General features: G+C 39.8%; 1 protein-coding gene across 2 annotated transcripts in view; it reads left to right on the forward strand.

The window, feature by feature from the left end:
- Nucleotides 1–17,505, forward strand: part of MEGF10 (multiple EGF like domains 10) — a 202,254-nt gene that overhangs the window by 137,867 nt on the left and 46,882 nt on the right. For both annotated transcript variants that reach the window (XM_082253244.1, XM_082253243.1), the window contains exons 11-14: nucleotides 2,631–2,751; nucleotides 4,424–4,587; nucleotides 6,714–6,816; nucleotides 16,720–16,863. In XM_082253244.1, the coding sequence (XP_082109370.1) occupies nucleotides 2,631–2,751; nucleotides 4,424–4,587; nucleotides 6,714–6,816; nucleotides 16,720–16,863 (532 nt within the window). The remainder of the gene's footprint in view (nucleotides 1–2,630; nucleotides 2,752–4,423; nucleotides 4,588–6,713; nucleotides 6,817–16,719; nucleotides 16,864–17,505) is intronic.

Consider the following 17,505-nt stretch of genomic DNA (forward strand, 5'->3'; position numbering starts at 1 on the left):
AAATAAAAATCTAGCAGGGGTTATAACCCTCCCTTACTCCCTTACTTTATTCAAAAAAAAAGTTTTGCCTATAAATCTACATTAATGAATACAGAGCTGCAATATTTTGTGTCTGTTATACCTAAAGTACAGCTTATGATTCATGAAATGTTTAGAAGAAAATGGCAGGACCTGGAAAATGGAAATCATTAGGTGGCTGGATCCCGAGATCAGAGTGTTTGAACCTATGGTTAGGCTGTCAGCATAACGTTCAAAGTCTTTAACATGTTTTGGCCATACCTCCCCAATGACATAAAACCCCTTAGAATGCAAAACTTACCATATCTCCAAGATAACTGATTGCATACCTGTATATTACCCTTGTATAAAATGCTAAAATCAAAAATCCTAAACATCCATCCTCTGGGGAATCCTAACTGTTATCTGCAATTCATTCTCTTGCGTCGCTTTTTTATGAACCTAATTTGCAAATTTTCCTGATGAGTGCTACTGATTGTGCTTTGACATTGATTGCAATTTGTATTTCACCAAGTGTACACTAGAGGGAATAAAACATCATTTTGGTGATGATGTTTTCCTAACGATTGCGTTTTCTTTGTATCACTGAATTAAGTCAAGAGCTAGGGAAGAGTATTATAACATAATTCTAAGTGTGCCATAGAAGGTTGTATATTCAGGCTACGGATTCAAACATCACATTCCATCATTTGGCTGGGCAAGGGTTGAAAAGTGATTCTGAGAATTGGGAGTTCTTGTTTTCCAACACAGAGATCTTCAGGCCTATTGGAAGATATTTGCAGCTAATGAAAGACCTTTCCTCTTCTCAGTGGAAATGGGAACAACGAGCAGATTTCTCACTGCTTGACATTCTCTGTGACTGATCTGCCTGTCTATGACCCCCGCTATATGCCTGGAAGCTGACAAGCAGCTGGTACTTATTCATGGCACACTGGGCCTCTCAAAACATGCGTAAAGTCCCAGTATTTTCTGACTTCCAGACAGATGCTTGATCGGGCATGTAGATCAACAACCTGCTCCATTGAGCCAGGCTTCATTTATACTGGAGTGGATAGTAAGTGCTTGGTACACATTTCACTGTCTATGGCATGGCAGGTTTTAGATACCAATCAGTAAGCTCCAAATTTTATAATATAATGCAGAGAAGTAGAAATGTGGTTTCTTATTACAAGTAGGCTGCAAGTAAAGGCAGAAAACTCAAAATGTGCATACTTGCTCCAGGACCAATGACTGCGTCCGCATGACAACCAAAAAAAAAAAAAAATAGCATTTTCAGGAGAAATCAGCTATGATAGCTGCTGTATTTCCCTTATAATCAGGTAACTATTAAATACTGCCAAAAAATATATTTTTTTATTTTTATTTGAGCCAATAGGTGGAGATTCCACCTCTTTTTTTAAGTGGCAATTCATTGCTATTTAACCCCTTGATGCACAAAGTCTGCTGTTAACAGAGATCAGTAGCTCAAGGTGAAATTTACACATAAAACAGAATGCCCCAATCACAGAGGCTTGTTGCTTATTAGACGGACCAGTTCATTGTTTCAGCAAAAGGCAATCTGTCTGACAATTATTACTCTGTTGTTTTTTTTAGCTAACCCACAGTACTCTGAGATTCATTTGTAATGTGTTAGCTGTTTAAATAACAAAGACTGTATACATATAGTAAAGCAGATATAAAATAGTTTAACACCGCATTCACATTGATCCGACTTGTCAGGCGACTTGTCAGCCTGACAAGTCGCGGTCCGTCAGCTCCCATTGTGTAGTACAGGAGCCGTTCTAATAGGAGCGGCACAAGTCGCTCCGACTTAGAAAAAGGGTCCTGTACTACTTCAGGGCGACCTGGAGGCGACTTGCATAGACATTCATTTTATGAAGTCGCGCCGAAGTCGCGGTGCACGCGACTTCACAGGTCGCCCCCTAAGTCGGAGCGACATAATGTGAACGGAGGCTTAACGTGTAGGAATTTACAAAAATAAAAATATTAACCAAAACATTATTAACCAATAAAAATGCTAAATATTGGGCAACAAATCACATTTTAGTTTACTGTAGTAAAATCAGATATCTGATTGATTGGTACGAGTTGATACATTTCATGCTTACTTTTGAAACAAATGAAACCTAAAATAGCAATTCTGTTTCTTTTTTTATACATGTATACATTAAAACCCTTGAAAAAAGGATAAAATTGTAAATTTCAAATTTCCAGTTTGGCACATTTCTGCTGCAGATGGGTTACTTAATATTGTGTTTTGCCATTCATTATACTGTATGTACTTGCTTATTTGCCTTAATATTTTTGTCTGGTGTATTTTTTTTTTAAACAACATCTTAGGATTCATAAAGAATAAATATAAACATGTTTTAGTATAAGAAAGCTATGCCTACCATTTTGGTTTCCAGCTAGTTGGAAAATAAATCTTTTCCTGGGACAGTGACCTCCTTTACTTTTTTGCTTTCACTTTATCATTATTCAGTCTTTGAGATTTCAGTAGAGTGTTTTTTTCATTGTTTTACCCTTTAACTACTTTATACATTTTTTGTCAGCTTCAACGGCCTTTTGAGATCTTTCTCTGTTTGTCAACTCATAAAGTCTTTGTATTCTAGGGCAAATACTGTTCTATACCTTGTCCAGCCGGTACATATGGCAGTAACTGCTCGTCTGTTTGTAACTGTAAGAACAATGCTATGTGTTCTCCTGTGGATGGCTCATGTACTTGTAAAACAGGTGAGAGTCCCATTTCATGTCAGCTTGTAGAAGCTCCCATAAAAATAAGAGACATTTGATATCATTTGTTAATCTTAAAAATAAATACATTTGAAAAGCTAAAGAAAATGTAAGTTTGTTGGATCCATTGCTTCTGTAAACACTAGGCTAGAATGTGACTTTCAGATTTTCATAACAAAAGAGCAATTATTTGCATTCACTTTTAAAATAACCCAGAACCGCTTTGGAGCAATTCAGAACTGTTTTTATACTAAAATAGCAGTTGTCAGCTTTAAAAAGCAGCAGCAGATCTAGATCAGCCTATAATGACTGATTGAGTGCAAAGCCTAGGAGCTGATATAATTTAAAGATCCCAATGATCATATCAATGACTAAATATGGTCAATGATGTCACCCGTAGACCCTGTCACTTTGTTTAAATTGCGAACCAGGCGAGGACATTTGGCGGGAGTGAAGCGCCAGGTTCGTACGTTTTTTTTTTACTTGTGACGGGTCGTGGCCATCGGGCATCATGATTGATGTGGATCTGCATTGTTGGATGACAAAATTTATGGTGGATTTACATTGTGGGACTTGTCAAAAAGTGTGTGTGTTTATTTGCTATTAACTTTTTCATGAATGAGTAGGGGGGAAGTGGTATCTGGGAGCCCCAGTATTTTTAAAGGGGGTTCCAGATTCTGATAGTCTAGCCATCCATATGCAGACCCGAACAACCTCCTGGGCCAGGGTTATGGGGAAGAGGCCCTTGTCCTCATCAACATGGGGATAAGGTCTTTTGACAGGGGGCCCCCATGGCAAGGTACCCCCCATGTTAAAGGCATATAGCCTGGTATCATTTAAGAGCGAAAGAAGGGCCTCCATGCTCCCCTTTTTCATTCCTGGCCTCCCAGACTGGTATGGATTTTGGGAGAGACCCCATGCTTTTTCTTTTTTTGAGTGGGTTCCTCTCTTAAAATCCATATCAGACCTAAAGGTGTGTTGTTTGTTTACATTCACCTGTCAGGCAGGAAGCTGTCACATTTAGCACAAATGTTCCCTCATATGTTCACACCAGAATGAGGTGTGAGAAAGACACGTTCCATGTGCATTTCCCTCAACTGCCTGTGTTCTCTGCTGTGGATGCCAATGTAAACCATACCCCAAATGCAGTGTGTTTGAGGGCACCAATTCTCATAGTACTGCATTTTTTCAAAGTAGAGTATGCACTACTCTCTCCGAGTTCTGGAGCAGTTTTAGCCCATTAAAATAAATGGGCTGCAAAATTACACTGCATGGAAACGTACAGAAATCGCTGGGGAACGTGTACTGTGTTCCAGTGCGATCCCAGTGTGAACCAACCATTATGATTGAAAGTTTTTCTGGCTGTTTACCTGTTAGGTTCGAATGTTAGGGACTGTTACATTCGCCTGGGTAAAAGGCAATAAAGAAACTATAACACACTTATTAGAAACATTACGGGTATTATTCAATACGCTTGCATGAATGTTGAGACATTCACAAAGCAAATCTTTTCATAAATAGAGCCCTAAGAGTTGGATGAAAATGCTTTTCATACCTCCAGATTTGCTTCAAACATTTATGCCACTGCTGTTATTTAAAAAAATACCATCATTTTTACAGTTGCTGTCAATTATCCAACGGGTCTCTTGATTGTGATCATTTTTCCTGCCAGGTTGGTATGGAGTGGATTGTTCCATTAACTGCCCTCGAGGGAGCTGGGGTCTTGGATGTGATCTCACCTGCCAGTGTCAGAATGGAGGAGCCTGCAATGCTATGAATGGAAGCTGCACATGTGCTCCTGGCTGGAGAGGTGTAAACTGTGAGCTCCCATGCCAGGTAATACTACATTTACTACACAGGATCTAAAATCTGTGATTTACTTTTTTTTTTTTTTTGTGCATTATACACTGAACAATGATTATATTCTTGTGTGCATTATTAACCAAATATGGAACTCAGAAGAATGATTTAGCTCAACGTGTTTTATCTATATAGTCTATAACAGTGATGGCGAATCTTGGCACCCCAGATGTTTTGGAACTACATTTGCCATGATGCTCATGAACTCTGCAGTGTAGATGAGCATCATGGGAAATGTAGAACTCTGCAGTGTAGATGAGTATCGTGGGAAATGTATAACTCTGCAGTGTAGATGAGCATCATGGGAAATGTAGAACTCTGCAGTGTAGATGAGCATCATGGGAAATGTAGAACTCTGCAGTGTAGATGAGCATCATGGGAAATGTAGAACTCTGCAGTGTAGATGAGTATCGTGGGAAATGTAGAACTCTGCAGTGTAGATGAGTATCGTGGGAAATGTATAACTCTGCAGTGTAGATGAGCATCATGGGAAATGTAGAACTCTGCAGTGTAGATGAGCATCATGGGAAATGTAGAACTCTGCAGTGTAGATGAGCATCATGGGAAATGTAGAACTCTGCAGTGTAGATGAGTATCGTGGGAAATGTAGAACTCTGCAGTGTAGATGAGAATCATGGGAAATGTATAACTCTGCAGTGTAGATGAGTATCGTGGGAAATGTATAACTCTGCAGTGTAGATGAGCATCGTGGGAAATGTAGAACTCTGCAGTGTAGATGAGTATCGTGGGAATTGTATAACTCTGTAGTGTAGATGAGCATCATTGGAAATGTAGAACTCTGCAGTGTAGATGAGTATCATGGGAAATGTAGAACTCTGCAGTGTAGATGAGTATCATGGGAAATGTAGAACTCTGCAGTGTAGATGAGAATCATGGGAAATGTATAACTCTGCAGTGTAGATGAGTATCATGGGAAATGTAGTTCCAAAACATCTGGGGTGCCAAGGTTCGCCATCACTGGTATAGTCTATAAGCTTAGTACAACACTGCCCCTGGTGGTGTTATTTCAATTTTACTTGTACAATAATAATTGATCAGTTGGCACAGTTTTCCTACTGCAAATGGTTCAGTTCTTTTCATTATATACCAGCTTTACCATATCACATTGTTATTGTTAAAAAGTAGCTCTTTTTTTTACCAAGAATAAAATTTCACTGTTCTAAGTTGGGCACTTGTGACTTCAAGCCTACAATAAGATCACATGATCTCTCTTCTTACCAGGGACATTTTTGGTGCTGTATTTTAGAGACTGCAGAGAATCTACTGTTTTCAGACTGGCTGTCTGGTAGTGTTTCAGTTAAGCTGGCTTTACACTTGTAGATTCTTGAACGAATGTTTGTACGAATATTGGTATGATTATTTCTACAAAAAATCTTTGTACAATCAATGAATGGATGAATATTGTTTAAAAGTACTTCAAAATGTAGTTTAGTTTTAAAATTCAGTTTTTGAATGAATGGAATTTCCCAAACTGAAACCACATACTCTGTTAGAAATTTGCTTAAGAAAAATTTTCCATCCTTCACTTTCGAATGTTATCATCAGGGTGGTCAAAGATGAATGTCGATTGACCCCACTAACAGTTGGAATATTGAACAAACTTTCTTAAAACGAAACATTTTGAACAAACTACTAGTGTAGAGTCAGCTTTAGACTAGAGAGATTTAGCAAGGAACAATCACTGTGAAGCACTTATTTAGAAGATAGGCAGTGAGCAAATATGGCTGCTCCTTTGTACATATACCAGTACAAGCTATACATGCAAACACACTTTTTAAACCATTAGCCCATAATCATTTAAAATAATATTATATTTTGCATACATTTCTAATAAAAATGAAAAACATAATTCTATTGCCTTTTCCCTCCAGTGGTTGCCTTTATTGAGCAATAGACTGCACGGCAAAGTTACATCAGCAAATAATGCACACATATAATTGGTCGCTTATAATGCATACAGTGGGTTTTTTAGTTTTGCTTTTCCTTTAAGATATTTGCTGTCTGAAACCATCTGTGGTTGAAACAGCAGTAATATGTGCAATAAATCCATGTATTAATGTCTTGTATTTACATATTTCTAGGATGGCACCTTTGGAATGAACTGCTCTGAACGTTGTGACTGTAGCCATGCTGATGGTTGTCATCCATCCACTGGGTACTGCCGTTGCCTGGCAGGGTGGGCAGGTAAATGACATGACTGCATAATGAAATCATATTTCACGGGGTATGTTCACACCTTTTCGTTTATTCACAGCAACTGTTCGTCCGGCTGTGCACAAATGTAGGTATTCAGCGCTAAAGACTATACATATTATATTAGAGTTTGTAAAACAAAGTTTTTGATGCATTTGGACTAGGTGGCACCTAAGTATTCAGGTTCAGACTAAATTTGTAGTCAAAGATGTCAACACTTTTGAAAAATGTAGGATTTGTCTGATTTGGAATGATATATTTAGGGCTCTTTCACACGGGCGGTCCGATCAGATCCGCCTGTCAGTTTTTTAGGCGGATCTGATCGGCTCCTCCATGCAGCTCTATGGGGCGTCAGCGGAGGTGTCTCCGCTGACACCCGCTGCCATCCGCATCCGATCCTTTGCTGAAATCTGGACGGATGGAAACCCTATTTTTCCATCCGTTCAGTAATCGGAGCGGAGCGGATCTGATGAGAGCGGACAAGCGGTCCGCTCTCATCCGATCCCCCATAGAGGGCAGCGGGTGCTGAGACACCTCCCTCTCCGCTCTCTGCAAAGCGGAGACGGAGGTGTCATCCGCCGGCTCAGCGGGGATCGCGGATCGATCCCCGCTGAGCAACACGGATTCGCCTACGGAGGCGGACCGTGTGAAAGAGGCCTTACTCTGAAAAGTGCTAAAACATTGAGGGGAATTCATAAAGGGTGACATGGACACCGTTTAGAGTTCTGACAGGTGCAGCACTGAAAGTGTTGGTGCTTTCACCCAATTCATGTACCTGTCAGAGACAGATACATAAATCTGTCCATGTCTGCATTGAGGTCAGAATGTCGATACTATACTCCATCCTCTGTGCACTCCCGTACCCCCTTTCCGGCCACTGCTGCTGACGGTAATGCTACTGACGCCACCACAAATGCTTGCCTGAATTAGGTGCAGGTAAGGGAAATACCACCAAAAGTCTGTTGTTAGGGCTATATTGAATTTCCCTGATTTCCCTGATTGTCTCATATATCATGTTATTCCAAATGTAATGCTGAATACAATTTTACACTATTTACAATTTTTATATCTTTATTAATATATCTTTTCATGATACATGCTTTTATGTACAAAAATGTCAGTGACTGTTTACCCTTTAGAAGCGGTAACAGCTTTGCACCTTTCCGGAATAGAATGAACTACATGTTTAGGTTCTTTAATAAATCAGCATTTTATTATAGATTTAGAGTTCTCGGCTGTTTCTTGGCTCTCTATTCCAACACCATTCTTTAATCTTACCCAGAGGTTTTTAGTGGGGTTTAGCTCTGGGCTATTTCCTGGCCAGTCAACAACAGTATGGCAAAGTGCATTTTCTTGTTGGAAATATAAATTGCGCAAGGGAATAACTATGAGGATATAACTGCAGAAAGAAAAATCTGAGATTTAAAAATGTCTTACTTCAGAAAGTTTTTTTGCTGGACTCTTGTATGGAAGAGACTTAGCTGCCTAAAAATCTGCTCATATGTTGATTTTCTCCTTCACACATACTCTTAGTGCTTGACATGGCTATATCTGCAATACCCTATACTTTTATGGCCATATCATTTAATGAGTGAAGTTAAGTAGTCTGGTTCCTAGGTTTAAAGCTGATTTTAGGTGAAACCTTCCAAAAATCAAACCTAAAGTGTGAAGGTGCGCATCTTCACCGGTCTCACAATTTGATTTGATTACAATTATCCTGTCAATGATTCGATTCCATGATGCGTCACATTTACTGCCTGTGGTTTTCATATAAAAATTTAAATATATAAAAAAAGCAATCAGACGAACTCCATTTTTTTATTCTATCTGCTCTAAAAAAAGAAAAGGATACTCCCTGCATGTAGCAAAGTCTGAACACAACAGACAACAAAAGTTTTTATTTAGAACAGTAAATACTAAACGGCACAGCCCCCTTTACAGTCCATAGCCCCCTTACACATTAAACACCTCCCTTTACATTCCACAGCCCCCCTTTACATTAAACAGCCCCCTTTTACATTAAAAAGCCCCCAGTTTACATTACACAGCCCCCCATTTACACTACACATCCCCTCCATTTACATTCCACAGCCCATTTATATTACACAGCCCCCCTCCATTAACATTACACTACCCCCCATTTACATTACACAGCAACCCCACTTACATTACACAGACCATTTACATTACACAGCCCCACCATTTACATTATACAGCCCCCCCTCTTACAATACACAGCCCCCCATTTACATGATACATGCCATTTACATTACACAGCCTATTTTACATTACACAGCCCCCATTTACATTACACAGTCCCCCCATTTACATGATACATACCATTTACATTACACAAGCCTCCCCTTTTACATTAAACAGCCCCTCATTTAAATTATACAGCCACTCCATTTACATTACACAGCCCATTTACACTAAACAGCTCCCATTTAAATTTTACAACCCCCATTTACATTACACAGCCCCCCATTTACATTACACAGCCCCCCATTTACCTTTTACAGCCTCTTGTTTACATTACATGGTCCCCCATTTACATTGCACAGCCTATTTTGCATTATATAGCCCCCCTGCACTCCCAGGAGACCCCCTGCCTCTCCTGGGACAGCCCTGCCAGTGCACTCTAGGTAAAACAAATCACTGTCATTTCCTCTGTTTCATGGATTCTGTATGTGTGAGACATGCTTGGCCAGTCAATCACCTTTACCTTCAGCTTCTTTATCAAGGCAGTGGTCATCTTGGAGGTGTGTTTGGGGTCGTTATCATGTTGGAATACCTTTATATATCTTTTCATGTGACAACACTGAAGAAATGACACTTTGCTACAATGTAAAGTAGTGAGTGTACAGCTTGTATAACAATGTAAATTTGCTGTCCCCTCAAAATAGCTCAAAACACAGCCATTAATGTCTAATCCGCTGGCAACAAAAGTGAGCACACCCTAAGTGAAAATGTCCAAGTTGGGCCCAATTAGCCATTTTCCCTCCCTGGTGTCATGTGACTCTTTAGTGTTACAAGGTCTCAGGTGTGAATAGGGAGCAGGTGTGTTAAATTTGGTGTTATCGCTCTCACTCTCTTATACTGGTCACTGGAAGTTTAACATGGCACCTCAAGGCAAATACCTCTCTGAGGATCTGAAAAAAATGATTGTTGCTCTACATAAAGATGGCCTACGCTATAAGAAGATTGGCAAGATCCTGGAACTGAGCTGTAGCACAGTGGCCAAGACCATACAGTGGTTTAACAGGACAGGTTCCACTCAGAACAAGCCTCGCCATGGTCAACCAAAGAAGCTGAGTGCACCTGCTCAGCGTCATATCTAGAGGTTGTCTTTGGAAAATAGATGGATGAGTGCTGCCAACATTGCTGCAGAGGTTGAATGGGTGGGGGGTCAGCCTGTCAGTGCTTAGACCATACGCCGCACACTGCATCAAATTGGTCTGCATGGCTGTTGTCCCAGAAGGAAGCCTCTTCTAAAGATGATGCACAAGAAAGCCCGCAAACAGTTTGCTGAAGTCAAGCAGACTAAGGACATAGATTACTGGAACCATGTCCTCTGGTCTGATGAGACCAAGATAATCTTAGTTGGTTCAGATGGTTTTAAGCGTGTGTGGTAGCAACCAGGTGAGGAGTGCAAAGGCAAGTATGTCCTGCCTACAGTCAAGTATGGTGGTGGGAGTGTCATGGTCTGGGGCTGCATGAGTGCTGCTGGCACTGGAGAGCTACAGTTCATTTAAGGAACCATGAATGCCAACATATACTGTGACATACTGAAGCAGAGCATGATCCCCTCCCTTCGGAGATTGGGCCGCAGGTCAGTATTCCAACATGATAACGACCCCAGACACACCTCCAAGATGACCACTGCCTTGCTAAAGAAGCTGAAGGTAAAGGTGATGGACTGGCCAAGCATGTCACCAGACCTGAACCCTATTGAGCCTCTGTGGGGCATCCTCAAATGGAAAGTCTTTAACATCTACCAGCTCGGGGATGTCGTCATGGAGGAGTGGAAGAGGACTCCAGTGGCAACCTGTGAAGCTCTGATGATCTCCATGCCCAAGAGGGTTAGGGCAGTGCTGGAAAATAATGGTGGCCACACAAAATGTTGACACTTTGGGCCCAATTTGGGCATTTTAACTTAGGGGTGTACTCACTTTTGTTGCCAGTGGTTTAGATATTAATGGCTGTGTGTTGAGTTATTTTGAGGGGACAGCAAATTTACACTGTTATACACTGTTGTACACTCACTACTTTACATTGTAGCAAAGTGTCATTTCTTCAGTGTTGTCACATGAAAAGATATAATAAAATATTTACAAAAATGTGAGGGGTGTACTCACTTTTGTGAGATATGGTAAATATAAGATTGGTATAAAATCCTTTCTTGCTAAGTGAGTGGGGATACTTTATGATCTGTAGGAAAAGAGTGCTATTTCTTAGAGCTGCTTCTTGAGAGGGAATGTTGATTGCACAAGACGGCTACAAGTGCAGAAGGCATAAAGACCTGAGCACTTCTGAGCGGCTGGGTAAAGTTTTATCATGAGCCCTCGGTAATTGCCTAGCAACATGTCCAGACCATCAAAGGCCTCTTTGTCCAGAGCCCTGGCAAAAACATTCCTTCACAAATCTCCTTATCGACACTAGAACAGACCAAATCTCAGCTTGCTGCAGAAGCTGCATTAACAATGCATAGTAACTTCTTCATATATAACATCCATGACATATAGAACCACTGCACCTTATACGGTTCCTTTTGCTTTTATGTCTGAAAAAAGACACTTTATACAGTTCATGACTCCGAAACCTATCAGAGTTCAACATTTTGTCATTTTTTTCTTTCTTCCACACAAAGAAACAAATGATCTATTCAATGGTCCAGCAGCTTTGATTGTTAATGCGGAGCAGACACAATGAGATTTGGGTGCTTGCTATCATGACTGTTAATAGCAGAATATGTTATCCGTTTTGTCCTTAGAGCACAAAAAGTTACATCTTTTGCTATCTCAAGATTGTAAAGCAGGTCTTGGCCCATAATTAAGAGCTCACATTATAGATTTGTTCTTGGCTTGAAATTAGAGGCTCAGTTAGGGATTTTCTACTAGGAGGAAAGAAACCTTAACAAAACACGGGACTGTGAATGAGCTCGGCAGTGCAGCACTGTGTGGCGGTGAAATGACGTGATTTCCTCTGCGGCCTTTATCGTTTGTTATGGGATTAATCGTAATCTGCTTGGAGCTAATTGGAAATTAACCCCATGGCTGTGTAACAGCAGTAATATACGTTTTAAAGAATACCTTGCCAGTGTATATAATTACTTTGAATGTTTTTTTTTCTGTCTGGTAGATAGAGACGGTATAGTTTAGAAATAAAACCAGCTGGTTAATGGATACTAAATGCCCCCTTATATAACGCTGACACTTTTCACATGAGAGTATGAAGGGCCAAAATATGGCTTTAAATAAAGTTTCTGGATTACATGGATTTATTCAGCTTTAGTGCACCTAATTTAATGGAGGCAGCATGGATAGTTGTCAGTAAATCTCAGAGTGATAAAAAGTGAGCGATTTTGTTGGGTCGTTAAGGAGCAGTTTATATGGTAAAATCAACAAGCAGCAATGAATATAACTACGTTTCTTTATCTTTTTTTTTTTTGTATGACAGAATATTTGGCAAAATGAGTAAAAAAAAACATTTTTTTTTTTGTTAACCACTTTTACTAAGGAGTGGCCTTTAGAGGTGAGCTCAGGCATGTTTGTATCCTATTAAAAAAGCTCATATCAAGATAAAGATTCAGTACAGGTACCACCGTCCCAATATTTGAATAAAGAAAAGAGAACAGGGGGGGGCTAAATGGACTTTAAAGGTACCGTCATAGACAAATAGTATACAAAAAAAAGTAATTAGTAAAGTATCAAAGGTTTATTAAACAAAACCACAATATAAAATGGTCCATAACATGGACACTATATACAACTAATTACACAATAGGTCGGTAATACCAACAATACTTATATGATTGATACATCAACTACAATAGATGGAGCAGATGTTAAGAATGCCCTGAACTGACGGCCACGGCCAGACATGAGGAGTAGCTGAAGTGCTCATATGCCTGACATGTTTCGCGCATTTCGCTTCTTCAGGGGCGAGCAAAAAAGTGTACAGTTGATATAGCAGACAAATGACTACATGTAAGAGAAAAGACAAAATAAATATCACAGTTAGACAAAAAAAAAAAAAAAACAACATCATCATATCAGTTACTATAGCTATAAGGGCATGTCTGATACCCGCATGATACATCTCCCAAGGCTAAGCCAAACCCACCTCATCCTCTCTCGAATGAGGTGGGTTTGGCTTAGCCTTGGGAGATGTATCATGCGGTATCAGACATGCCCTTATAGCTATAGTAACTGATATCATGATGTTGTTTTTTTTTTTTGTCTAACTGTGATATTGATTTTGTCTTTTCTCTTACATGTAGTCATTTGTCTGCTATATCAACTGTACACTTTTTTGCTCGCCCCTGAAGAAGCGCAACATGCGAAACATGTCGGGCATATGAGAACTTCAGCTACTCCTCATGTCTGGCCGTGGCGGTCAGTTCAGGGCATTCTTAACATCTGCCCCATCTATTGTAGTTGATGTACCAATCATATAAGTATTGCTGGTATTACCGACCTATTGTGTAATTAGTTGCCTATAGTGTCCATGTTATGGACCATTTTATATTGTGGTTTTGTTTAATAAACCTTTGATACTTTACTAATTACTCTCTTTTTGTATACTATTTGTCTATGACGGTACCTCTAAAGTCCATTTAGCCCCCCCCTGTTCTCTTTTTTATGTTTGTATTCTAGTCCAAACTCACCTGAGCAATCCTGCCAGAAAGCTGTCACCTGTACTGAGCCAATTATAAGTGGCCAAGACATTCCCTGCCCCACAGCCGCATGTATTCAAGGGGAATGTACTGTATATGTGCAGCTGTGGTGTGGGGGATGCCTAGGCGACATATGATTGGCCCAGTGCAGTTACAGCTTCTCGGCAAGATCCTTTAGGTGGGGTCGGACTAGGATCAAAAGAGGTCAGAGCTTATCTCTAGTGATCATACAAGCAAAGATTTCTTTTGTGCAGCCTGCAGCTGAAACCTAACAGGTTCCTCCATGCATGCTAAACAGTGCAAAAGGCTGAATCTCCCCTGATGGCTATTGTATTCTGACAGCCGGCACTCAGAGTACCCGAACAATTGCTGCATCTGATTGGATGGAGTCACTATTCAGATAACAATCAACGTTTAAAAATTAAATTTAGTTGCGCTAGGATTCCAAAAAACTACATGAATTAATAAAAGCTGCTAGCACAATATTGCAGGAGAACATTATATATAAAGTACAAAAACAACATACACAGTCCAGCGCTAAAGAGACCTAATTTTTATACCAAATGCAAGAGAATTCATATAAATGACTTTCTAAGCACCAAGATAAAGAAAGGGAGGGAAAAGTTCACCAAAAGTGTCTTTACACATATTAACTTGAAAATCCTTAGGGAATGATGAGCAGCAGAGTGAGACCCGTCACCTTCACTTGATCACACTGCCTCTTACCATAACAATTTGACCTTCCCAAAGGAATGGTCAAATAACGCAGTATAATTCCTCATTTACCAAAAGGATCCTCTGGTGTAAATGGCCTGCATGCTTCTTCCCACAACGGCACTCTCAATGTCATAGTCAGGGCCCCTGATGACATCATTGATGACTGAAACAAGTAGGGTAGATTTGCGGCGCGTGAAGTCATCGCGCACCTGGGTATCAGGCCCATCTTGTTGGTTAGAAACATTAGTGGTATTTATGCCATGCAGTTTTTATCTATGCCTGTGTAAGTGTGTTACTATTATGAATTTGCTACACTATGAGATGAATCCTTTCCTCTTTTTGATCTGCTCTAGAGCTCTTTGATCTCTATATTGGATGAAATTGAGAGTGCCATTGTGGGAAGAAGCAGGTAGTGCTAACCCTAAATGGCAGTGTGATCAGGTGAAGGTGACGGGTCTCCCTCTGCTGCACATCATTCCCTGAGCATTTTCAACTTATTATCTATAAGGACTCTTTTGATGGACTTTTCCCTCCTTTCCTTTATTTTGGTGCCTAGAAAGTATTTTATTTGAATGCTTTTCCGTTTGCTATAAAGATTAGGTCTGTTTTAACACTGCACTGTGTATGTTGTTTTTGATAATCAAAGTTTGTTGAGCTGGGTGGTGCTGACTGGGGCACCTATGGGCAAAATTCAAACCCTGTATGGCATTCTTTTCCCTAAACTCCTTTGGGACATAATAGTTAAGTTATTGTTTTCACTAAAGTGTATGTCCAGACAAAAAAGGTTTGTATAGAGTAGGGAAAGTTCAGTCCTGTTACTTTTTTATTTCTATCCAACGTTCCAATAGAGAGATTTATGCTCACTTTTTGCCCTTCTGACATTTTGTCAGATAGGAAGTGAGAGGAACTCTCCAACACCAACATGGACAGAAATAATAAAAAATGATGTTTCTTTTCATTTCTGTTTTCTCCCTATTTTCTATCACTTCCTTTCTGGTTAAAATGTTTTTAGCCTGGACTGTAATTAAGTTAACTAATGGAACCTTGGGTTTCAGAAAACCTTACAGGTGGTCCAAAGCGTTTCTACTTTATCTTAAATTAAAAAGAAAAAAGTTTGAGGACACGACTAACTACTACAGACTGAACTCTATTCCAACATGCAGTGAAATCTAATTATTACAGGGGATATTAAACTTCCATGTGGATACTTTTTAAGCTCCTAAAGAAGGCCACAAAGCTAAAAAAAATTCCTAAATGAAGCTTTCCTGTAACTTGGAGATAATGCTAAAATATCCTATAACAAAAACATCTCCATCTCGACCATCCTTCCCCAGAATACAAATTAGGGAAATTCTTATTTTACTTAAAGAACTTGCTTTCTTAGCTGTTGTGTCATTAATGTCAAGGCATTGGTAGCACCTTCTTAGCCGAAGGAGAAGATTAGGGTTCAGTAATGCCTAGTACACACGATCCGAAAATCGGACAATGTTCCGTCCGTTTTTGTTTGGTTGCTAGGAACTCTCAATTATATTCGCAAATGGGAGAGGTTACTTACGATACGAATTTTCTCGGACGATGATTCAAAAGCTTCCGGTATGCGTAACCACGCTGTAGCGTGTGAGGGGAAATGATGTCTACTGCTCACCATTTTTTTTGGACAAACAACATACTGGTAATACGATTATCGTATGATGTGTTATAATACGATCAAAATTTTTATGCTTGCACGACCGGATAATATCGGGCGAACTGTCGTGATCGCCTCTCGTAAGCTGTGTACTAACGATCAGATTATCGTCCGATCTTTTCACAAGCGTTATTTTACGTCCGATTTCGGAACGTGTGTACGGGCTATGAGGGCCACTAAGTGCCTGGCTCTGCCTAAATTTCAGTCCCATATTAGCTTTGTTTGAGATCTTGTGGTCATAGTGTTCAGTGCATTTACATTTGATCTCCACACTAGAAGGAGTGCTAATTTATTCACAAAGCTATTAAACATCTATTTTATCATCTATAAACATTCTACAGCAGGAAGTCATTTATGGGGTTGGATGTCACTACAATATAGCTTGAAAAAAAGTGCAGACAATCAGAACTGTAGTTACAACTTATTATGTACTAATTAAAAATAAATTCTGGAAACAAGTTAAAATGTATGATCAAACTGAAAAGGTGGTAGGGTCTTTGGATGAAAACAGCAACCTAAATAAATCACTGTCAGTACAGTTTTATGTTTGTATTTTGTCCCAATATAATTCCAATATTTCTCATTATTTCAGGCATGCACTGTGACAGCGTGTGCACTGGGGGATACTGGGGACCAAACTGTTCACTGTCCTGTAACTGCAAGAATGGGGCCTCTTGCTCACCATATGGCATCTGTGAATGTGCACCTGGGTACAGAGGGCCAACATGCCAAAGGAGTAAGTGTTTTATATATATATGTACTTCAGTTAAAGTGTATCTATTGTTCAAACTACATTTTTCTGTTTTGGATAAATTGAGAAATGGTTAGAACCTCTGTTAAGTTTTTATTGTTGTCTGTGTGGCCACAGTGGAATCTCACCCTCTCTATTTGTCCTGGTGGCCATTGTCATCAGGACAGAAGTTAAAGTAGAAGTTCAGTTTAAAACTAAAGCTGGATACACACTATCCAACTTTTGTGGTTAGATTTCCTTCAGATTTACTTTTTCTATGTAGTGCAAGGGCCTGCCAGATTGCATACAAATGGAAAGTGTTTAGGTTTGACCTCATATTATATGGTTTTGGTAAGTCTAAAGGAAAAAGTCTTCAGAAAATCTTATAGTGTGTATGGCCCATAAGTAACTCTAAATCTACTTGTAGCCACATTCTATGACTAATCTATCTAGCCCTGTAAAGAGGAAATCGCTGTACATACCTTTTCCGAACCGCTCTGGTCCGGTCCCGCTCTGAGCTGTCAGTGGCAGGTTCTCTGTGGAGGCGTGTGCAGAAGAGGCAGCCGACAATGGAAACCCCATAGTAACTGTATAGCTGATATCACTTCTCAGGCATTTGTCAGCTGTTGTTGGTTCTCTCCTGTACAC

Source organism: Pelophylax lessonae (genome assembly GCF_965119305.1).
Source record: "Pelophylax lessonae genome assembly, chromosome: 1".
Classification (NCBI taxonomy): Eukaryota; Metazoa; Chordata; class Amphibia; order Anura; family Ranidae; genus Pelophylax; species Pelophylax lessonae.